At 32.4% G+C, this 24,121-nt stretch overlaps 3 protein-coding genes across 5 annotated transcripts; all 3 read right to left on the bottom strand.

The window, feature by feature from the left end:
• Positions 1 to 281: 281 nt before the first annotated feature.
• Positions 282 to 930, bottom strand: LOC146538824 (uncharacterized). The gene is made up of 2 exons (XM_085185312.1): positions 882 to 930; positions 282 to 426 (listed from the first exon to the last, which is right to left on the bottom strand). The coding sequence occupies exons 1-2, from the start codon at positions 928 to 930 to the stop codon at positions 287 to 289; spliced, it is 189 nt and encodes a 62-aa protein (XP_085041438.1). The 3' UTR covers positions 282 to 286.
• Positions 931 to 1,859: 929 nt separating this feature from the next.
• On the bottom strand, positions 1,860 to 3,953 carry LOC146538825 (uncharacterized). Its single transcript, XM_085185711.1, has one exon. It carries the CDS (start codon positions 3,951 to 3,953, stop codon positions 1,983 to 1,985), a length of 1,971 nt encoding a protein of 656 aa, XP_085041837.1. The 3' UTR covers positions 1,860 to 1,982.
• Positions 3,954 to 4,892: 939 nt separating this feature from the next.
• AQP (aquaporin) lies at positions 4,893 to 21,799 on the bottom strand. 3 transcript variants are annotated; one of them, XM_085185431.1, is made up of 8 exons: positions 21,629 to 21,798; positions 21,456 to 21,553; positions 12,389 to 12,572; positions 12,117 to 12,239; positions 10,372 to 10,523; positions 8,770 to 8,908; positions 7,601 to 7,702; positions 4,893 to 5,353 (listed from the first exon to the last, which is right to left on the bottom strand). In XM_085185431.1, exons 2-8 carry the CDS (start codon positions 21,504 to 21,506, stop codon positions 5,130 to 5,132), a joined length of 975 nt encoding a protein of 324 aa, XP_085041557.1. In that variant the 5' UTR covers positions 21,507 to 21,553; positions 21,629 to 21,798; the 3' UTR covers positions 4,893 to 5,129. The 3 variants fall into 3 exon arrangements, with proteins under 3 accessions (XP_085041557.1, XP_085041558.1, XP_085041559.1); XM_085185432.1 differs by lacking the exon at positions 21,456 to 21,553 and having other exon boundaries at positions 21,629 to 21,799; XM_085185433.1 differs by lacking the exon at positions 7,601 to 7,702 and having other exon boundaries at positions 21,629 to 21,791.
• Positions 21,800 to 24,121: the final 2,322 nt, after the last annotated feature.

The following is a 24,121-nucleotide window of genomic DNA, read 5'->3' on the forward strand; positions in this document are numbered from 1 at the left end:
TTATTTTTCTATTTATTCATTTAACAGGCAATGCTTCTAGAATTCGGTAGAAAGTGGGGAACGGAGTATCTTAACACTAGGTTCCCTCTGCCTACCCTTCAGTGTGAGCTCTCAACAGATGCTCACAACGTTAATAAACCTTAACAAGCGCATAAGAATTTCGACATACTTGTAGCTCGATAAAATTAAATTAATCAACTCCTTGTCGTACGGTCGCACGTTTGTGCTTTTAAATCACAACAATCTCCAAATTCGCAAATAATTATATAAAACTTGGAAAATTTTATTAATATTTATCTAATCCTGATAAAATAGGTTTTTTATCAGGTATCATCATTATGAACTTTGGTCCTTTTTGACGTTGGCCTCCTTCCTCTATTTTAATGTCGATTGGTTCTGCTCCGTTGGAATAGGCGAAAATCTGGCCTGAATAGAAAAAAATTATATCTTTTAAAATTTTGTTATTGATGTTTATTTGCCAAATGGTTAGAAATAGTACTAGTTGTCACCCGTAACTTTGTTTGTGCTAGTTAATAAAAAGTTTTAACCTACTAGATTTGTAAATATTCTTTAGCTTTGTTCTATACAAAAACTGTAAACCTACTGGTTGTGAGTTTGAGATACCCACTCGAGGAAATGCAATATTTGTTTAAAATATATATTTCCATTTCTTCGCTCTGTTGTCGAGGCAAAGGGCGGCCATTCAACACGCAATGTCTCCAAAATTTGGCGGAAATTTAGCAAAGCATCGGGAACTTGAATCAGCCATAATATTCATATATTGTTCCTACAATACTTCATACACATACGTCAAACGGATAAATTCCCTTTTTAAAAAATATTTTAAGAAAAGGAAAAAATAAAAAAAATATTGTATTTACATAGCACAAATATTATCCAACACAATATACGAAAGAACAATTTTCCCATATTCGATTTAAAAACGTAACGTTAACTTGTGAAAATATTATGAAAAGTCTGAAACATTGAGGCCTTATCAGTGGATTTTACTACACTCGCGGTATTGGAAACATATTTTACACATTTCGATATACAATTGAAATACAAAATACAATTGAAATTTTCTGCATCCAAGTAAAAGATACGAAAAATTTAATTTTGGGTAAATAAATTATTATTGACGTTTCGCTTATTGGATCGTATAATAAAGAAGACAAATAGTGTAAAATTATAAAACTTGAAAAAAAGTCGAACTTAATATTACAAAAAGGAAGAGATTGTTTGCTTGAACATGCTGATCTGAGGGGCTACTGGCCCGAATTGCAAAATGATTTTTATATTGTTCATGTTTCGAGGAAGGAACACGGAGGAAGGAGTAGATTATCTATAAAAAAAGCGGTATACAAACAGCATGAGAGCTCGCGCTGCATATGTAAACGTTTTATCCCGTACGGCAGGAGGGAACTTTGTGTTAAGAGACACTCCGTTCTCCACTCTCCGCCGCAGTTTTGACACTAGTCGTTGAGTTGCTGAGCTCAGCGTTTGAGCTACGCAGTTTTGAGTGCGAGCAATTGAAAACTGCGACTAAAGTGGAAACAAAATAACTTAAATATAATCATTATTAATATTAACTCACAACCACTGTATACGTTGCACGTACCGTCCCACGGCTCCCATAAATTAATCTTTGTTATTTATATAAATAACACAATGTTTTAAGAAAATATGTTTAATATTGCAATAGTATATTATCTGTGCATTATTTTCACAAAAGTTAAACTAACGTTGACAAATGACGTGCAAGTAACAATATAAAATAAAAGGATTTTGTCACAGATTTTTTAAGTGACAATATAATAATATTATTTTATCATCTAGTCCGAACATGTAGCCAAGGTCTGAAGGATAGATCTTTTTTTATAAGGTTTGAAGTTTGATAAACCATTCCAAAAAATATAGTGCTTGAATATAAGCAAATATGTTAATGTTCATAATTGACCACGTATAATAATTATCTATTTTCAGGTCGTCTTACTCTTTAATTTTCTTTTTAAAAGAATTTCAATCACAAAGACACAGCAAGAGAGACCGCAACCAATGATCCATATATAAAATGCTCCCGCCGACTCCCGCAAGGTAATTTGGCAACCAACTAGACAACTATAGCTGTTCGACAATATATTCTCATTTGCAATCTTAGCTTTATCTACTACAGTGATGCCAATAGCCTCTATATACAATTTGTGACAAATACCAGCTTCGAATAATCTCCCGGTTATTTTGTCAAACTTCGTCACGAGCATGTGATCCTTTCTCATAAGCATTTCGTGATAAACAAACAGTATTACTTGAGGAACGCCTAGGACTCTCGCCTCGTCGTTAACTGATGTGGCTGCTTGAAGTGGAGGCAGCTGGCCATCGATTATAATAGTCGAACCTTTATGTTTTAGCATCGCCCTTTCACAATCTTTAAAATTATCACATTCGAGTGATGTATTGGCAAATGCCTTGTGTTTTTTATCATCGATAAAATATTTTGTTAGGGACCTTAAGTATGGTGTTCTATCTGAAAGCGCCAATTCATCCACAGTTTTAAAAGTTTGGGGCGGTTGTTCTATTGTGAGATAGTAATAAAGCTGAGTTCCAATATATGATGATAAATGTATACACATGATCAAGTAAACAACGTTTAAAATTTTCTGCTTAAGACAACGAGCGTCCTGTAATCCCGACGTACCCATCAACGCTCCCCAAGCGTAGATGAGGGTGTCTTGTATTGAATCAGACCTATTATCATACTTGCTAATCAATTTCCAAAGTGCTGTGTAAATTATATAAAATATAAAAAATATGTAAAGACCCGTTATTTTAACTATTAAAGATTGCCAAGATCTTATTTGTCTTTCCACTGTGTAAGTCCAAATTACTGACTGCCCTGAATATATACCAGAGTAGGCTACAACGTCACCATATATTCTATATAAGCCTCCTGCACAGGCGTCTAGTGTACCGTTAAACAGATATTTTAAGAAATTGAAATCTAAGTAGGGATTTTCCTCTTCTCTAAATATGTAATGCATTTTTAGTGTCGCATTAAATATATTTGCAAAAATTTTCATATATTCTATATCTGCGCCATAGATTTTGTCGTTTACGAGGTCAAGATCTTTATACGACTCTTTGTTATCCAATACTGAATATGGAAATAGTGTCGCCATTCCCACATTAAAATTACATTTTTTTAAGTTTCTTGGGGTTTTTATTGGAAATATATAGGTTATTTTAGTTTTTTCCAGCGTACCATTATGGCATGTGTTTATAACTTTCATCGGTGCATTTTCAGATACACGGCAAGAATGTTCATCGATTTCCGGGATTAATGTTGCCAATTTATAAGTATCGTTTTGAGCCCTTGTAAGAAATGTGATATCATAATATAGAACGGGAGATAGAGTGTATTCTAGGGCTTGAATACACACTTCATCTATATATGAATCAATAACAAAAATATACTTGAAGTTGAGATAGAAAATTGACAGATCCACATTCAATGTTTCTTCACAATTATTATAATAACTAACAATTAACATAGTGCCATCATAGACCTTGCTAAGTTTTAGTAATTCCTCTCTTGTATTTATTTTCATAAAAGGCATTTGATTCTCTATAAGTTTATCCATAAAAACATTAATTATATTATCTTCAAGAGTATGCTCATCTTCATAAATAACGATAGTTCTTTTGTAGCTTATTTGATGAACTTCAGATATAATAGTGAAACATTTCATAAACTGTAAGCTGTCGTTGTTTTCTTCAACCTGGAATATTCCTTTGTTTATTCCAGCTATTATTCGTGCTGTCATTAAAAATATTAAGAGTTCTTTGTAAGAATTTCTCAGCAACATGGTTGCGTTCAAACTTTTAACTACGTAATACGTATATAAGATTTTTCTTGTGCGTTCTAAACTTTGTAGGTTATACATAGACCACATATTTGATAGAGGTGCCGTTAAATTTTATATTAGCTTACTATAACAATTTTATTGCAATAGTATATTATAAAAAAAAAGAATGCTATCATAAAAATATCAGGAATAATCGGGATATAATGGTACCCTACTTCCAGTCAAAGCTACCTACCATCTCTACCTTCTCTCTAGCCCATAGCCCAATGCTTATCGGGCTAGACCCTTTAAACAAATATTTCATTTCTTCGGGTGAGGATTGAACCCACAACTAGTCGCGTTTATAGGCACAGTTTGTTCCTCTGCGCTACGACTGCCTTCTTATTTATTAGGTAATTCTAAAATATATGTAGCCTATAACGGTGTTCAAAAGCAGAGCAATTACATTAATGACACGTGCGGTTCTTACGAGAAAAACCTTTTAAGAAAACAAATTATATTTTTAAACGACTCGTTAGATATATATTAGTATCCGATATGGCTTTATAAATATGTATTTATGTATGTACTATAATATTATTAGTTTTTATTGGATTGTATGGGATTGCACAATTAGTAAAAGAAACATTTCGAATCATGCCGTTTAAAGCGTCCTTAATTAAATCGCTAAGTTATAATTTTTTTGTGGTATTAAAATAGTAAATTTAATATACAATAAATTGAATTGAATATTCGGTCACGTCGTATTAACATCGTTACCTAGCCATAGCCCACAAGATTGTTATACAACTAAAACTATTTTAAAATTAAAATTAAATTTCAGAAAATTAAGGAACCTTAGATCTGAGTATATATATATATATATAGAGATAAAGGCTCTTAACAGACAGACAGACGGACTGACAAAAAGTGATATTATAAAGGTTCCTTTTTACCTTAAATGATGCGGAACCCTAAAAACTACATACATACATAGTCATGATGTGGTTGATAATTAATATATTTAAAGGTAAATAAAAAGAAATGTTATAATAGAAACATTTTATTTATAACAATGAACGTAGCACATATTATTACTTTAAAAAGCTTATTATCTGCTGATAAACTCTTGTATTCTATTTCTCCATTATATTCATAATAAAAAAATAATAACATAGTGACTAGAAAGCACTTTTTCACAACTAGAATTTAATAAACAATGATCAGTGGAAATATATAGAAACAGAAATAGGCAAAAATAAAAAAATATATAAAACTAAAAGTTTAATCTTCCTTATCTGCCCAAATGCTATCACCGTTCACTTCAGTTGTTCCTCTCACATACGACTGTATCGTTGGTAATTTGTACAGATATACAGATATGACGGATCCCGCACAGGCTCCAAGCCAATATACCAGAGCGTGTTCCATAAGGGTGTGGCCATCACAACCCGCTTTCAAGGAAGTCGCTAATACGGGATTGAAGTAACCCCCGGAATAGTCGAATGCTGTGAAAAATGATAATTGTTATGTTAATATCTAAAATGTTATTTAACTACTTGTGTAATATTTAGTTATTAGTTGCTAAACAACAATTAAATATGGCTATAAATATGTTCTTCCATATTATATTTAACGTTAATAATTCAGTATTTTTTTATCTCTTAAGAAATATTAATATTATTATTTGTATTTAATTACTTATACAAAGACCAGTGTTGAAAGATTAAACGGTAAGAAGGCGAACGGAGTGCCTTTACACTAGTTTCTCTCTGTCTATTCATGTCAAATTGCGTAAAATGTTAAAAAAAAATAATTTTTTACTCAGTATCAAAAGTTTACCTACTCAAAAATTGCACCTGCAGGCATAATTAAGGCAGGTAATATTTTTTGAGAGGCAAAACTTAACATTTAGAAACTTTAAAGGAAAAACGGATCAACAATCATTATGTAGAGACAGACACTTGTCGTCAGCCTCGTAGCAATATCACATTAAATATTTTTTTAGCTTTGCGTAATATTCGCACACCTGGGACATCTCCCAGGTTCATCAACCTAGTATCAAGAAACTTGATCGACATTGGTTCTTAAGTGCTGATCTCAACGCAACGCTTTATCTTGTTACCAGAGCGAGGAAATGAAAATAAATCATCCTCCCATATAGAAACCCAACTCACAACCCTCGCGCTTCCAGTTAAACATCATGCCGTTGCCCCTCAGTAGGTAAATATAAATAATTATTCAAATACTAAATATTCCAAAACCACAACTACTACAATTAAATTCCACAAAAACTAGAGATACTTTCACAATTAATAACAGTATCGTCATTTCTCAAATTAAACTACATTTTAATGAAGGTGCATTAAGACTGACAAGTGAAAATGCGAAGCAAAATATTTACAGTGGACAGCCATGCTTTTTAAACCAAAATGGAATTTGAATATAAAATTTCGTTATATTTTAGTTTGTTTTTCTTATTAATGAGACGATTTTTTTAGCTTCACGACGTATCCCATAGTAGGATAGGCAGAGGAAACCTGGAATCCTAGTGTTACGACACTCCGTTCCCCTCTTTGCGAATTTTCGAGGCATTGTGTGTTTCGAGGATTTGATCCCGGAATAATTATAAAATTTGCATTATTTCGTTTCCCTGCTCTGGTATTCTGTCTGGAATTTTTGCCGCTTAACAACGCAATGTCTAGAAAATAACTCACAAAGTGGGAGACAGAGAGTCTAAACATTAGGTTCCTTCCGCATACCCTGCAATGCGGTAAAAATGATGATTTTTTGTAATACTTACGCCATCTCTTCTGTTTTTTAATTAATATTTTTGATTAATATGGTGTTTATCCAATTTGAAAGTAGTCGATCCATTTTATGAAAGATATATTTTATTTAATTTTATTGTATAATTTTTCTAAAATATAATTAAATTCAGTCTAAAATTAGAATTCCATTTTAACTTTATATTAATAGAAAATCTTTTAATATTAGTCGACACAGACACAACTTCTGAAGCAAACTCATTATAAAGATCGAAAGAAATCACAAATTAAAAAGTAATTTGATCAAACTTTTAGTTGGCATGTCATCTGAGAGTAATTTTGTGAAGTTGGCGTTTGGTGAAAAATTGATATAAGTTTCAGGGAAACAAGTCGAGGGTCAGGTATTGCTTTTTTATCTATTATATCATTAAAAAAATCTTTTTTTTTTTTCAGCTTCAAGCTGTATGGCGTACGTAGCAGTGTAGGCAGAGAAATTTACTATTAAGACACTTCGTTCTTTCTTTTCTAATAAAGATCGGAACGCTCAGAACATTTTTTATTCTTGGTAAACTGTATCAAGTAGTTAAGCATTAATTTGTCACTAACTGAAATTGCACATTGATAACTTTAGCTTATGAAACTGTTTTTTATATTTTAAAACTGTCATAATTATTTTTGTAGTCAGGGTGGGAATTGGGGCAGTAGGTAGACGTAAGTTGACCTTCAAAAAAAATATCGATGATACTGAAGGAAGGTCACGTAAAAAAATTGAGGATATCCCGGAGGGCATATATGAAAAGGTTGATGACAATGGATGAGGCTAAAGAGGTATGCAGAGACCAAAGCGTTTCGCTCTACCTCGCTAGGAATAACGCGTGTGGCTTAAGAATATTTTCTTTCAACTGAGTTTAATATATTAATTAGTGTATGTAAATGTATATACTAATATATAAAATTTATGTGGAAATGAGTTTGTTTCTCAAGTACCTTTTCCTACATGGATTTTGCAAAAGACAGACACACTGAGATCAGCGTTGGCACTACTGTCCTCATAGCGGTATGTCAGTACCGTATACCTATTGAGGACCCCTGCAAAGTGATATTACTGTTGGATGAATTGCATTATGCTAGTACTAAGTTGATTATATATATATATATATTATCAACTTAGTACTAGCATAATATATATATATATATATAAATATATATGTACATCTATAAATATTATTATATATATGTAGTTTTGCTAAACATGAAATACTATAATCTGATCTAATCTAGCTTTACATCGCTCTATTCCTAGCGGGTTAGTCAGAGAGAGAGCGAAGCGCCAAACGCTATGGTCTCTGCATATCTCTTTCGCCTCGTCCACTGTCATCAACCTCTTCATACATGCCCCCTAGGTACCCCATTTTTACGTGACCTTAATCCAGTATCTTCGATACTGTGTTTTCGAAGATCAACCGAGATCTCCCCCTACCTCTCTTAGCGCACACTTTTTCTTCATATGTCTTTTCTCCCGTTCATCATCACATTATCATTACGCTTTGCTGCATCCATCTTGTATATTCCATTACTACCGAACATATTTCCCAAATATACTACTTCATTCAGTTGTTCTAAAAGATTACCATTTACACTGACCTTACATTCCATTCTTTCTTCATTTCTTTCAAATATCAGAACTTTTGTCTTAATCGCATTCAGGCTTAGACCATTATTTTCGTTCTCTTCTTTCAGACTGATGACTAATGCCTGCAACTCACATTCTGATGATGCAACGAACACTGCATCAGCAGGCAATTTACATTCAAATGAACTACTTTTACTCTCATGTCATTTTGTTTCACATATATTAATTTGACAAATTATTATATTTAAAGACAGTACAAAGATGATTTTTGATGGTTTTTACAAAGATGATTAATAGTATTAGAATAATTATAGATAATATTTAAAGAATAATATATTTGAAATGTGCATAAACGTTGTTTAAAACGTTTATCATGCATACCAATTTATGAAATATATAAAAACAAACAAAAATGTATCTATAATTTGCACGTAAAAAGAAAAAGCTTTTTACAGATCTGTTCTCAACAATTTTTTGTTTGTAAAACCCAAGCCACTTAACAAAATAAATATAAAAAACTCACCAGCAACGACAAGAGAAGTGCCAATGAAAGAGTCAATAGCTGTCGCGTATCTCGGGTTCAGGTCGCTTAGAGACCTGGATGCTAATCTGCAGAGGCATGTTGCAACACCTTCCACCACAGCACCGTATAAGACTGGTACCTATCAGTGCAAAAGATGTGATATTAATATTTTTCATTTTTTTAGTGTCTTATTGATATTTTTTTTAGTGTCTTAGTGTTTTATAGCAGGGTAGGCCAAGGAAACCTAGTGTTAAACCAATTGTGTTGTGAAAGCACCAACCAGTTTTCGAGACATTGTTGAGTCGCAGAGTTCAACGTCATGCTTAGTCTACCAGAATATTCCTACGACTGGGTATTGAACCCACCACATTCGAAAATTCCAGTTTACACACTCACACGATTGTACTACACACACATACAAATACAGCAAAAACCGAACACAATTAGTATATTAGGTTAATTGTTCTGTTCCCTGACGGACTCTAGTGCTACCATCTAAGTAAATGGAGCCTTGTCTGGAGAGGACGTTGCTATGGCGCCCCCGTAACAACCGGAAGAGTGTGTTCCTCCGATTTGCATTTGGGGCGCGAGGGAATTGTTAATTACTAATTGTCGATCGGGGCTGGAGGGTGCTATTTAGTTAATATGGTGAAAATGTAAACCCTTTTTAATGTTTTTTTTAATATTATTCAAATTTAGTATGAAACTCAGCTAGCTATTTATCTAGGGTAGTTTGTAGAATTTAACTAACGAAGTGTCTTGACACTACATTCTTTCCTTCTGTTTGTAGAACACAAGGTGCAGATAAAAATTAGAAACATTTTGGGGCAGTTGGAGTTAAAACTCTAGGATTTTGGAAGAAAAGTTAAGAAAACTTATTATTGACTAAACATACATCCCAATTTAGTGGCAAAAATCACATTACTCTATAATCAATATCAAAGTTAACAATATAAATATATTTGAATTAAAACTTAAAATCTGACATTTATTAAGCACATCCCAATTGTACCATAATCAATCAAATTATATGAAAATTGAATAATTTTAATATGTTTAAAATTTATATAATAACTGAAATGACGAACGACTGCCAACAACAGTTTCAATAGCCCTTCACAATAACAAAATGAGCAGTTATTTCAGTAAAGATCACCGTAATTCAATTTATATGAAATAATTCTTTTATACAAAATATTTTCACTTTGTTTTGGTAACCCCTTTTATTCGTATGTTCGATATTGTACTAAGAAAGAAAGAAAAATATTAAGAAATGTCTAGAATTTGAAAATATTGGAATTCGCCGCCTTTCGGCGCCTTTCGGCGTATAAAATTTTCTACGCAGTCGCAAACGAATGGCTTATTTGGTGGCGAGTGCTCTGAATCCAAGAAGCATGGGCTTAAGTCCCGTTAACTTAATTTTTTTAAACGTTTTCTAAAATATTCTCCTTATTTAAGGTAGCATTTTAAAATAAATTTTTAAATATATATATCGCTATATGCTTTTTAGTGGTAAAAAAAGTGATAAAAGTTTTGTATCTTCCTCCAAAAACCTTAAAAAAATAAAAAAACCCAATCAAAAACAAAAAGCTAAAATATCACCTGTAAATCAGCAGTACAATCCTCGAAGGCCTTATTCTTGTGTGTTTCAGAGATCTCCAACGCCCAGTACATCTGTACGTACTTGAAGATGAGCAGACCGCCCCCCAACTCCGCCCATGTCTTCAACACTGCCTTGCGGACGTCGCCTTTACCTGTAAGTAGCGTTAGTTAGGATCAAAACTTTGTTTAAAAGCGCATCGTGCAAACTAGGAGCAAACTTGGTTTTAGTTTTAGTACTGTTGAAGCCTACGGAAACCGGTAAAGTTGAGTGTTGGACTCGACTTTTTACTTTATGAAAGGTAGTGGGTTCAATTTGTATATATAAATATGAATGTAATTGTAAATAAAATGTCATTTTTAAAATTGTACATAGAATTTTAAAAATGACAATAAAAAAGTGTGTTTGAATATATCATTTATCATTTATATCTACGGAAAGACATTTTACAACGAAATTACTCGACTTGAAATTTGACATGTAGAACGGGAAAAACTAAATTTTCCTTAACTTCTCAAAGTATTGCACTCGAAGACACTATTTTTTTAATCTATATATATAAAAGGACTTGTCCTCACTGACTGAGGTAAGACGCACGCACAGCCGTAACCGCTGATGGTAGAAACGTGAAATTTTGACAAAAGTTTACTTTCGTAATCTGGACATCCACTAAGAAGGGATTTTGAAAAATTTTTACCCTAAAGGGGTGAAATAGGGGTTCAAAGTTTGTATGGAAAAAAAATTAAATCGGCACCGATTTTTATAAAATTTGAAATTTAGATTTTTAAAAGTATTTAATTGAATACGTGTTTCATCGTTTTCTAGAACTCTCCCCCTAAGGGTGCAAATAAGGAGTTGGAAGTTTGTATAGATTTTTTTTTAAATCGGCACCAATTTTTATAAAATTTGAAATTCAGACTCTTAAAAGTATTTAATTGAACAGATGTTTCATGGTTTTCTAGAATTCTTCCCCTAAGGGTGCAAATAAGGGGTTGAAAGTTTGTATGGAAAAATCTTTAAAACGCCACCGATTATTATAATTTTTTTAATTTAGACTCTTAAAAATATTTAATTGAACATGTGTTTCATGGTTTCCTAGAATTCACCCCCTAAGTGTACAAATAAGGGGTTGAAAGTTTGTATGGAAAAATTTTTAAATCGCAACCGGTTTTTATAAAATTTGAAATTTAGACTCTTAAAAATATTTCATTGAACACATGTTTCGTGGTTTATTAGATTTCACCCCTAATTACGCAAGCGAAGCTGTGCGCGTCCGCTAGTATATAAATAAAAACAAAACCCAACTGCATGACTGCACAAACAAAATAGAAAAACAAATCCAAAAGTTGTTTAGAATTAACAATCGGGACCCATTAAAATTTAATAGGCGTCCTTGTTTAATTTAAATGAGTCTTCTTAACATTTTAATATACTAAAATTAAATCAGCTTCACGCTGTAACCCGCACACAGCAGGGTAGGCAGAAGGAACCTAGTGATAACATACACCGTTCCCCACTTTCCCCCGAATTCTAGAGGCACTGCGTGTTGATTTGCGGATCATAACGCCGCGATTTGCCTTGACACCAGAGCGAAGAAATGGAAATATAAATTTAAATATATATTTCATTTCCTCGAGTGGGAATCGAACCCAAAACCAGTCAATTTTACAGTCACACTTCGTGCCCCTGCGCTACAACTGACCTCATCATTTAATATACCTAGTAGAAAACTTCAAGATAAGGATACCTTCAATGATATCTTCAATGTGTGTGTACGGACAGGCGGATGCATCTCCCCAGTTCAACGACCACCAAATGGTTAGAGCAAACAAGAAAATAGCATACGTCGCTACACCAAAGTTGTCAGCAACTGTAAATTATAGTTTTGAAATCATTAATAAATGATATTTATTTAAAAAAAACAGCCTGTATATAAAAGTGGAGTTGGAGTATCCTTTATTTGCATTGTGCCAAATTACCTAAAAAAACAATGTAAATCTGATATTTTCTTTTACATACCAACAATAAGTTCAAAACAGCATCCACATAACTCAGCCGCGGCAATAGCTTCTTCTAGAAGTAGCCTCACAAAGGGTTCCTTGACATATTTCTGGACCAATCTTCTCGCGCAGTGGGCAAGTAAAGAAGTGAGAAGAATGAACAGAGTTGACACCACTAGTGGTGCAAACGTCACTTTGTTTATCTGAAAAAATACATATTAACATATTATAATTAGTTTCATATTTTACTCACACACAATAACTCCAATGTTTGGTGAAAGATCGGAGGTGTCTTAATTGGAACGGAATGTTTTAACACTAAGTTTCCAGGTTCCCTCTGCCCAACTTCACGCTGTAGCTGTCCCGTATACCCTGAGATCCGGCCGTTGCATCCTGCATAAACGAGTTTTCTTAATTAAACCTATATTAATGAATAATACATGATTAGTAGAACAGATTACACCTGGGTTGCCTGGAAGAATCCTGCCGCAATCACCTTTAATTACATTTTTTCGTAACTCGTTTTTGGAGAAATTTGCACCCATACGTTTTTTATATGAATCGCACATCATTTGAAAGATAATCGCATAAGGAATTGGAAAATTAAGGGTTGCCAGCTCTCAGTCTGCCGCAAGTCTAGGGTTGCCTGGTTTAAAGTTGTCACTAAATGTTAAAAATTTGCACTCATGTGTTTTTTTGATGAATTATATATCAAATTAAAGCTTATTTTTTTCTGAACACTATAAAACAGGGTTGCCTGAAAAATTCCGGCCGCAAACAGGGGTTGCCAGCGTTTGAAATATTTTATTCCGGTTCCGTTTGACTATGAGAATAGACGATGAAATGCGCGGTCTGCCTTATGTTTTAAAGTAAAATATTATATAATAGAAGATCAATCTTAAAATCAATATTTATTCTAATTGTTCACCTGTTAAATGATGATTTTAATCATATTAAGCACACGCAGAAAACTATTTAAAGATCATAGGGCAGAAGAAATCATTCTTATTTTTCAAGTAAAATAATAATCCATAATATTGAGTCTTCGCAAAATTTATTTAATAAATAATAATATTTACTTAAATAACCCTTTTAAAACAACTAAATTATCTAATTAAGTAAATGTTTACAAATATCTATCTACTATAAGGTATTAATTACAACATGTTTCCTTAATATAATGAGAGGTGACAATTATCGCGGATATTTTTTTTATTAATTAAGAAAATGTGGAAAATTACATTTCAATAAACAATCTCTCTCTCTCTCTTCGCCCTCTGCTTGTTTGATTTGACAACGCCGTCCGTATCCGTAGAAAGAACTATGGCGCCCATCTTTTTGGTACGAATTACGTACGTTTTTGCAAAGTAAATGAAAACTATTCAACTAATAAAAACTATTAAAAAATATAGATAAAAAAATGTCGCTAGCAAGAACTTCTCCGTCTATGCTGATAGTTTTTAAGGTATTTAGGTCTGAACGAATTGTTCTTATAATTATAATAAAACGTAATCACTCACTAATGTCCCTAACTTAGTATAATCAAAACTGAGGCAACTCCCACGGCCACAATTGTCTACATTTTATTAAACTATATAATATTAAATATTAAAGTATACTTACGTTTTGCATTACAAAATAATTAAAAAATACTTCTTTATATTTTTGTTTTAAAACAATGAACTTTTTGTAACACTGTAAATGATAACCGTGCATTGTGTCACTATTTAAAAAAATGTCACTGTATTTAAAATTCATTTTTTGGCGAAACAATAAGATAATTTTACACTTTTGGAAAGATTCCTTGTTAAATTCTATCACATTTTCACATCTTCATTTTTGTCAAGTAAAAACGTCTTTACTCCAAAACTAAAGGTAAGTAACTAAGTAATATGCTCAAAAACAACTCATTTGGCCATCTGCACTTTTATTGCATTTAGAAACAATACATCTTCGAAAATAATTTTATTGCATTTGGTTTGCTTTGTATGGCGCCGCAAAATGTTTATCTATACTAAAAAATAGCTAACTAATTGATATTTGCCGACTCTTGATCATAAACCGTAAATAGCGTTTATTAGTCGGCATTACTGTCGGATTTTCTTCAAATTTATTTTGCTAACTTAGTTTTGTTTATTATAATTCTATTATGTATATTTTCTTTATCTTTTTAATAATTTGCTTTCCTATGCAAATTATTAAAAATTGCGTGAGAAAAAAGAATTGCGGCAAGCATTGTCAAATCAAATAAGTAGAGGACGAAGAGAGAGAGAGAGAGAGAGAGAGTTCATTGAAATGTATTTTTCAATATAATTAATTAAAAAAATATCCGCAATAATGGTCACCCTTCATTATATTAAGGGAACATGATGTATATGTATGTATATTAATACCTTATAGTAGATCGATATTTGTAAACATTTATTTAATTAGATAATTTAATTGTTTCAAAATGGTAATTTAAATTAATAAATAAATATTAGTATTTAGAAAATAGATTTTGCAAAGACTCAATATTATAGATTCATTATTTTACTTGAAAAATAAGGATGATTTCTTCTGCCCTATGATCTTTAAATAGTTTTCTGCGTGTGCTTAATATGATTAAAATCATCATTTAACAGGTGAACAATTAGAATAAATATTGATTTTAAGATTGATCTTCTATTATATAATATTTTACTTTAAAACATAAGGCAGACCGCGCATTTCATCGTCTATTCTCATAGTCAAACGGAACCGGAATAAAATATTTCAAACGCTGGCAACCCCTGTTTGCGGCAGGAATTTTCCAGGCAACCCTGTTTTATAGTGTTCAGAAAAAAATAAGCTTTAATTTGATATATAATTCATTAAAAAAACACATGAGTGCAAATTATTAACATTTAGTGACATGTTTAAACCAGGCAACCCTAGACTTGCGGCAGACTGAGAGCTGGCAACCCTTAATTTTCCAATTCCTTATGCGATTATCTTTCAAATGATGTGCGATTCATATAAAAAACGTATGGGTGCATATTTCTCCAAAAACGAGTTACGAAAAAATGTAATTAAAGGTAATTGCGGCAGGATTCTTCCAGGCAACCCAGGTGTAATCTGTTCTACTAATCATGTATTATTCATTAATATAGGTTTAATTAAGAAAACTCGTTTATGCAGGATTCAACGGCCGGATCCCAGTCTAGTATAACAGAGTAGATAGAAAGAACTTTATGTTAAGTCACTCTTTTCTTCGCCTATTTTGAGTGGCGGAACTGAACCCCGGAATGTCTCATTATTTTTGTTCTTGTTTGTGCATTGCCACAGTACCAACTTGCTGTATTTTACCTAATTTTGATTAAATATAAATAAAATGTTGTATGACTTCAGTTATTAGAGTTCTTCGGTCCACCATCTATCTACAAGCGATATGACGATATTTTTCATTCTCCGGCCAGAAAGAGTCCTTAAGTAGACGAATAGAAAACTAAATGACTTTTCACTACTTCGTAACAAGACTGGAGCTATGTGAATGTAAAGAAATGTGTATCGTATATTTGTTCTATTTGCAAGTAAGACATACTAACGAGATTATATTTTAATACTATAAAGTAAAAGTAGATATTTTATTTAATTTATTGTATTTGAACTAAAGTGGACTGTTACGGTTCTGCAACATGTATTCTTTGTTAAAAATAAATAATTGATATTTAGTCTATCTGGAAATAGTAAAAAAATTCCAGAAATTATTAGAGAAATTATTAGAGATATTTTCGTACAAGCATACACAAGTGCTTGGATTTGAATACGTTACTTTGAAATTCCAAAAAAAAAATCTAGCAAAGACTACTTTAAAAGTCTATGCTTATGAAGCATGGTATTTTTTTTATGTAGTGGAAAACGGATTTCCTAATGGGGAACGGAGTGTTTTAACATGAGATTCCCGGGTTCCCTCTGCTTATCCTGCTATACGGTGTGATGCTAAAAAAAATTAGATGCATTGGTGTGGCGATCGAATTTATTAGAATTTATGGACTTCCACCACTATGGTGAAAGTCCATAAATTTAATTCCCCCGCGTGAAAATCGACCTACAACTATCGCGTTTACAATCAAATATGAAGTATATTATTCTTCTTCATGTCAATTCTTGGAGAATTCATATCATATTTTTCCAGTATTTAGCCACGTCGACTGCGGCATCTGTTGCCTCCATCAGATCGTCATGTGAGCAGGTGAACGGACATTTCGGGCAGGAAATCAAATATATTGCCGCTCTGCCGCGACGGCCTCAGATATAATACATAATTATAATATAATCATAGAATATTATTCAAATAATATTACCTAGAGATAGTTCCGTAATATTGTATACGTAAGCTTAACGAGATAATAAGCGTGTGTGCTCAGTTGCAAGTTTCGAACTGAAAGTATACTAACTAGAACACGTCCTCGTACAGTTCCAGCGAACTTTTAAGGAACTTCACTTTTCTCTATTTTCCCATAATATTTAAGATACATTATAATTTTATAAAGTAAAGTTTTATAATAAGCCTGTAATATGCGTTGAAGGTTTTTCATCATTTTAAGTAGATTGTTTTTGCTTGCAACTTATCATTTTAATCAGTTTTCTACCCTGCCTTGTTTTCCTTTTTTTTAGCTTTACGGTGCACATAATTAGAAGAAGGCACCTAGTGTTATAACACTCCGTTCTTTACTTTCCACCTAATTTTCAAGACATTGCATATTGGAAGGTGGAAGTCAATGTTACAAGTCATCCATGGAATGTAGCGTAAAGCTAAAAAAGGTTGCATATGTTGTTTTTTTCAGGTAATGCCTCTAAATTACTCTCTAAAATGGGATTTCAGTGGCTCATCTCTGTTCTTTCTTTTTTTTTCAAATAGAAAAAGACATATAAAGTAAAACGGGACTGCGTTATTTAGCTTCATACTGTATCTCACACATAGCAGGGTAGACAGAGGGAACCTGGGAACCTAGTTTTAAAACATTTCGTTCCCATGCATTTATACGCGATTACTACGAAAGTTTTACATTTAATTGAATTTGTAAATGGAGACATTGTGAAAAATGAAAAAGAAAATCTTAATAAATCTAATAAGTTTTAGAATATAATTTTATTTTTCATTTCTAACGTGAATAAGGTGGGAAAATAATTCGTCAGGTATAGAGAGTCCGGGTCAATGCAGGAAGTAAATTCGCCACGCGCGCGGTGCCACAGTGCTCGTACAGTGCCAACTTGTCAAATCGAATTTTAGTTTCAAAATGTTTACACACCAGTCCTACGGATGACGGATACTGAGGGAAATATACGTGGATATATTTTGTTTATTGTTTATTATTTTTTTTAGCTTCACGCTGAATCCCGCACACGGCAGGGTAGGCAGAGGGAACTTAGTGTTAAAACACTCCGTTCCCCACTTTCTGCCGAATTTTGAAAGCTCAACGCCGCGCTTTGCCTCGACACCAGAGCGAAGAAATGGTAATGAAGAAATAAACGTTAAATATTTCACTTCAGCGAGTGGGGATCGAACCCGCAACCGTCGCGTTACAGTGACACCCTCGTGCCGCTATCTTTCTTTTCTATCTACTATCTTTTTTTAGTGTTCCGATCCTGAAAAGGTAAAATCGGAACCCTAATAGGATCACTTTGTTGACCGTCTATCCGTTACATTCATGTGTACCATATACATAAATAGGTATTTGAAGTATAGAAAATATCAATCTTTGAAGTCAACACAATCAAAAAATATGAGCATTTGGGCAGCTGCCTTTAACCCTTCTTATTTATTACTTTAAAAATCATAAAAAATGTAACGATATAATGTATTTCCATTACGTACTCGTATATTCTCACAACTCCCAATAGACGGCTCTTTGAATAGGCAGCGAATATACCGCAGTACATGCATATATACCCGTATATGTATATATATAACAAAAACAAAATATTGTTGGGACATGGTATAACTTAAAGTAAAATATTAAATACTATTTTTTTAGCTTCATTAGGCAAAAGGAACCTAGTGGTAAGACATTCCGTTCCCCACTTTCTGCCGAATTCTGGAGGCATTGTGTGTTGAATGGCAGAACTCAACGTGTGGTAACGAGACAAGCCGCGCCGTTGAGATTCGAAAGTCAACACACAATGCTTCCAAATGTACGATAATGTCTTATTAAGAATAGGGTGTGTAAAGTCTAGGTTCCCTTTCCCTACCCTACTTACCCTACTTTATGTGCGAGATACAATGTGAAAATAAAAAAAAAATACATATGTATACCTTTCGTTTATTGGTTAAAATAACACAGCCATATTTAACTCAATTGTTGATCATAATTTTAATTAACATTAGCTTTCATCTGATCAGGTAATTAAGTTAATTAAGCAACTATACCGATTCGCGTAACAAACAAATTAATTATATTAATTTTATACAAATACATATATATGTAGTCATTACATACATATAAATAAAATTGAAATGTCTGTATGTGATTTTTTAAGTGTTTAATTATTTATCCGGTATTAAAATTAAGTCAACAATTTAAAAAATAACTATCTGTCTTTCTGATTGGAATAATCTTAGGAACAGTTAAATAATTTTATGAGACTTACACTGGAAAACAGAGGGGTTATAGAAAAATATATAGATTATTTTTTATCCCGAAATTTCCCGTGGAATATCGATTTACGCGAAATCTCCACAGTTTAAAATAAGGTAGGTAGGTATACCTAGATAGATTATAGAATAACTAAATATTTTACAATGAAATATCACAATTTTTGCATAACTAAACATAAACCCAATAAAAATAACTTACGATCTATAAAGTGCACCAATTTTCTCTAAATACAATTAAAATATCTACTAAATTAATAATCGTATACCTAATTCTATATAGATGTTTCAGGTCGTCGTGGCGTAGTGGGTAAAAGGCAGCGGAAAGTTGGGAACGGAGTGTCTTACTAGATACCTTCTGCCTTCCCTGCTGTACACGGGATATACATCATGAAGCTAAAAAAAGTAAGTATTTATTTTATTCTCACTTTGCCACGTCAGCCGGTTCGAATAAACAAATCGTTAAAAATTGACGTAACAGTGTATGGCCCCTTGCCAGTGGAATACACTTGGAATAAACAAAATAAATATTTTTATTATGTAATTTTAACATTAGCAGTTAGTTCTTTATTCTTTCTATTTTCATCATAATATTACAACCTAATATAAAGACAGTGTTCTACATTTTCCGGCTGAATTACTAACTTTGCGTCTTGAACTCAAAGCCTTGCCAGAGCAGGGAGATAGAAAATGGTTCACATCTCTAAGTGAGAATCGAACCCGCAACCATTTCGCTTCTAACTAGACGGTGCCCAACTACGCCACGAAGGCTAAAATAATAATTACTTACTATTATATAAGAAAACATCGTAGAATTTTCTAAATATTTTCAATGCAGAATCACTAAAACAGTAACACTATAAAACTCTTAAAAGGTCTGGACCCTAGACTCGTGTAATTAAAATAAGCCTACTTTATTTTAAGCTCCCAATTGAATCGTCTGAACAAATACCTGGTAATGATAAACCAACATAATAAAATATTTAAATTTAAATACAATTAACGAATTGTAAATTTCAATTTTTAATTAGCGTTATTAATTGTGTTCAAGGGCGAAGTAATGTAAAGTAGAAGTTTGTGTCTGTCTGTCTATTGGTTTGGATTATTTAACCGACTTCAAATATGGGGAGGTTCTTAATAAGAATCTTTATTTTTTTTCTATAATCAATTAATTAGTTTTTTTATATGGCACATCGTGATCCTTCGTTACTACAAATGCTAGGAGTCTCAAATTTTGCAAAGACGTCACTTATAGGACTTCACTCCATGACTATCTACATACTCATGGAGAAAGAAATTAATAATAACGTAGTTCACGCAGGCGAAGCCGCGGGTGGGCCGTTAGTACTATATAATCGTAGGTCTACTATATAACGTCACTTAAAGTGGGGACAGGGGGAGAAAAAATAATAATATTTGGTGTTTATATTTAAAAATATATCTATGGATTTGGATGAGGGTTTTGATTCTTCCGAAATAAAATCATATTTGTCGTTCTTCAAACTCTATTCTATAATATGCAATGGACAACAAAACGATTTGTATGCAGGGCAAACATTTTGGTTACAAGGCCTAGCTTTGACCGTGGTCCAAAGCGTACGGTATAAATATCACTAAACTGTCGTCCACTTAAATGTGTTTATGTGAATGATATATTTATTTCTGTTATTAATAGCAGAGGTAGATCCCATAATAATGAGTTCGATTCCAAATTGGGGAAATTTATTATTTTCATGTGAGTGAGGGAACTCTAAAACAACGAAAACTAGAAACGAACTCTAAAGGAACATGGAGAATGGAGTGTTCTCTTGACACTAAGTTCTCACTGCTTAACACAGTTTGAACCTCTATGAATGTGATTCCACACTATTACTATTGATTTGAATTTGAGGCAATATCTTTATCTAATATTTATCTATGCGCAGATATAATAGAAAAATAACACGCCGCTGTCTGTACATGGAAGATATATGAAGAAGTCGACAAAAAATATTAAAATATATAAAATAAATTACTATTTAAACTTAAAGTAAAAAAAGCAAATCAATTTTATATGTTACAACATTGGGAGAAGTTTGTCTCAAAGAAATTTCAATATAGAAGGTAAATTTATATTTTGAAGCCACTTCATATAAACATTGTCTAAAATCAATATCTTCATATTTATTTTCCATTCATGAAAGTTTACTGTATAATTAAAAAATAAAGACTATGTTATAGTTGTCAGTCAATAATAACAAACAAACCCAAGGGTTAAAAAAGTCTTGGTTAATCCAAATTATTTAATTAATGGGCATTAATTCCGAAGTTTAAGTCCAAATCGATATTAACTATGAATGAAAATCACTGAAAAACATTTGCGATTCGCAAATTTGTCTAAACTTTTCCACTATATCATTTATTATATTACTTATTATTGAAATGTTATCAAAATCGGTTAAGCGTTAATCCACGTGACAGTCAAACTTACCCTAACGACTACTTTCAAAAATATGCCCAAAACGTCAATTGTGAACTTCATATTGATTCTTGTACTTGAAAATTTCTAATTCGCGTTCACATCACAGACTGGAAATAAATATTACATTAGGATTCCCATCTCATAGAGCTGGCAGCAGAAAATGCTATTTTTAGTCGACTTACCATTTTGAGAGCCCAGAACAGGGATTCCAGGGTCCAGGAAGGTCAATCGCTACCCAAGTTCGGGGTTTTCGGAAAATTCGGGATGGAAAAATATATAATACGTGCTACGTTTAGATATCAATGAGCGGACGTTGGGTGTGCGCGCGCGCATCGCGAGGCCGAATCGGTCTTAATTTAGACGCGAACGAGACCGAACTAAGATCGGTTGTCCCGGGATTCAATTTTATACTGTTGGCTAAAGTAAAACAACGCGGTGGCCATATGTATGGAAATAATAAAAATATAACTACGTGTGAGATAGCAAAGCATAGCAAAGATTAATATGATAAAGTTATTAAAAAATATTGGATTATTTATTAAAATTCAAATTCAAAATATTCTTTATTCAAATAGACTGTTATAAGCACTTTTGAATCGTCGAATGAACATATAAGCATAAAGCTACCACCGGTTCGGAAGGCAGTTCTGCTGAGAAGAGCCGGCAAGAAACTCAACAGTTTCTCTTTTCAAAGACAATAGTACAATTTATTACATTAGCTGGCAGCTATCCTGCATTACATTCAATAGATATTAATTCCACACATGTTTATTCTCTAAATATTCTTGTACAGTGTAATAAGCTTTACTTGTTACCAGTATGTATGTTGTGTATCCAGGTGCTCTCTACCTGCTGTGCTATGTGCTGGATACAGCGAGAAGCTAAAAAGATAATAATTAGCCACATCTCTTAAATAACTGATCCCCTCTACGTAGGGTGTAATGTCATTGAAATAAACTAACAGGACATGTGCACTTTACATGTGCATGTATTTGCGTATACAGTTATTCAATTTGTATGTAATGCAATGTGGTCGTATAACTCGCTTGGTGGTCAAATTTAATATAATTTATACTAATACTAGAGACTGAAGCGCGGCTTCACTCGCTAATAAGACTTATTTTTATAATATAGCCGAAGGATTTTTAAGAATATTTTTTTTTTTATTAAAACTATTCTTTGTTCTTTCTATTATTTCTAAGAATATGTTTACAAAGTTTCATAATAATCGGTTGAGTAGTTTGGGCATGAAAGCGTAACAAAAAAATTACATTTATAATATTAGTATGATGTCAATAAATGACAAATCAATAGAGTTGAAACGTGTTTTATGTGAAATTAAGCTTGTTATATTTGGTAATGTTACAATTTGTCGCTTTTCGAACAGTTTAATTAAGTTTAAGTTTTTTTTTAACTAAATAAATTATAAATAAAATTATCTTCATTAATGACATGCTAGTCGTCGCCATCAAAATGTTTCCCTTTTTTGTGGACTTTAAAACAAAGAATGAAATATTCCAGTTATTCCCTATAAAATCCTCTCTTAGTCTAAACTCCCTAATCTACCTTTACGCCATAAATTTCAAGTATAGTAATTTCGTCTGTTTCGTCTATTGTGTGTCAGCTACTTAGGAATGGTCAAAGATCTTTCTTGCTTCGTCTTGTATCCCGCACGAAGCAGGATAGGTTGAAGGAACCTGGGAACCTAATATTAAATTATACTCCATTCCCATTAAGACACTTCCATTCTCCACTTATCGCCAAATTCTAAAGGCATTGCGTATTGAATGGTGGAACTCAACGATGCGCTTTCCTTCGCTACCAGAGAGAGGAAATGAAAATATTGAATAATTTATTCCCTCGAATGGGAGTCGAACCTACAACTTGTCGCATATACGGTGACATTAAGAAGAGTTTTATATAACAAATATATAAATACTTAGGTTAGTACGACATGTAATATATACTATTGTAACAATTTACAACGGAGAAACACCTATAATTATTATGAAATAGTATCTTATTTCAATAAAGGTTGATAATATAACTGTGGTTTTGTATCTGTTACCTACGTATAGTATAGCTAGCCCTAGTTTGCTATTTGCTAGTTAATTAGTCTCTCTATACTGTAAGAGAAATATACTACAAAGGACAATACACCTTATAATATTAATTAAACCTTTACACCATCCATTTATTTAAGCTTTGGAAAACAATTTAGCAGGTATATCTAAATATTTCAGTTAAGTCAGGTTCAGTATTAACAATCCGAGGCATCTACTCCGCAGCCCTAATCACGTTAGCGTCACTGTCCCGACACTTGCAGTGCTATTTGTAGGGTGTACCCACTTTACTGTTTGTTTATTATTTAAGTAAAATTAAATATTTTTAATTTTTTAGGGAATTCTGAGATTTTTTTTCTTTTGTTTTTAGTACTCACTAAACTCTAACATTCATATTATTTTAGCTTTCACTGTTAAGAACATCTAAGCAGCTATTTTATAAGATTTGCCTTGCGTAAGAATCGAATACATAATTATCTGAAACATTCGTTATTAAATATTATTATAACTACTACTATGAAACAAAATATTTTGATTCTACAGAAATGAACTTCAAGCAATGAATTATTTAATATTTTATTAATACTGTATCAACTAATATTATACTAACAT

The sequence above is a fragment of the Heliconius melpomene genome, chromosome 5 (genome assembly GCF_056956725.1).
Source record: "Heliconius melpomene rosina isolate 202511_hmr_F chromosome 5, ASM5695672v1, whole genome shotgun sequence".
Classification (NCBI taxonomy): domain Eukaryota; kingdom Metazoa; phylum Arthropoda; class Insecta; order Lepidoptera; family Nymphalidae; genus Heliconius; species Heliconius melpomene.

What these genes read in the sequence shown, in the direction of transcription:
- LOC146538825 (XM_085185711.1), bottom strand. Translation starts at nt 3,953, where the DNA reads ATGTGGTCTATGTATAACCTACAAAGTTTAGAACGCACAAGAAAAATC.
- LOC146538824 (XM_085185312.1), bottom strand. Translation starts at nt 930, where the DNA reads ATGGGAAAATTGTTCTTTCGTATATTGTGTTGGATAATATTTGTGCTA. An exon ending in TTGGATAATATTTGTGCTAT is followed by an intron (nt 427 to 881) that starts GTAAATACAATA and finishes TTTTCTATTCAG; the next exon opens with GCCAGATTTTCGCCTATTCC.
- AQP (XM_085185431.1), bottom strand. Translation starts at nt 21,506, where the DNA reads ATGAAGTTCACAATTGACGTTTTGGGCATATTTTTGAAAGTAGTCGTT. An exon ending in CTGTTTTGAACTTATTGTTG is followed by an intron (nt 12,240 to 12,388) that starts GTATGTAAAAGA and finishes TATAATTTACAG; the next exon opens with TTGCTGACAACTTTGGTGTA. An exon ending in CAAAATCCATGTAGGAAAAG is followed by an intron (nt 5,354 to 7,600) that starts GTACTTGAGAAA and finishes CATTTTTCACAG; the next exon opens with CATTCGACTATTCCGGGGGT.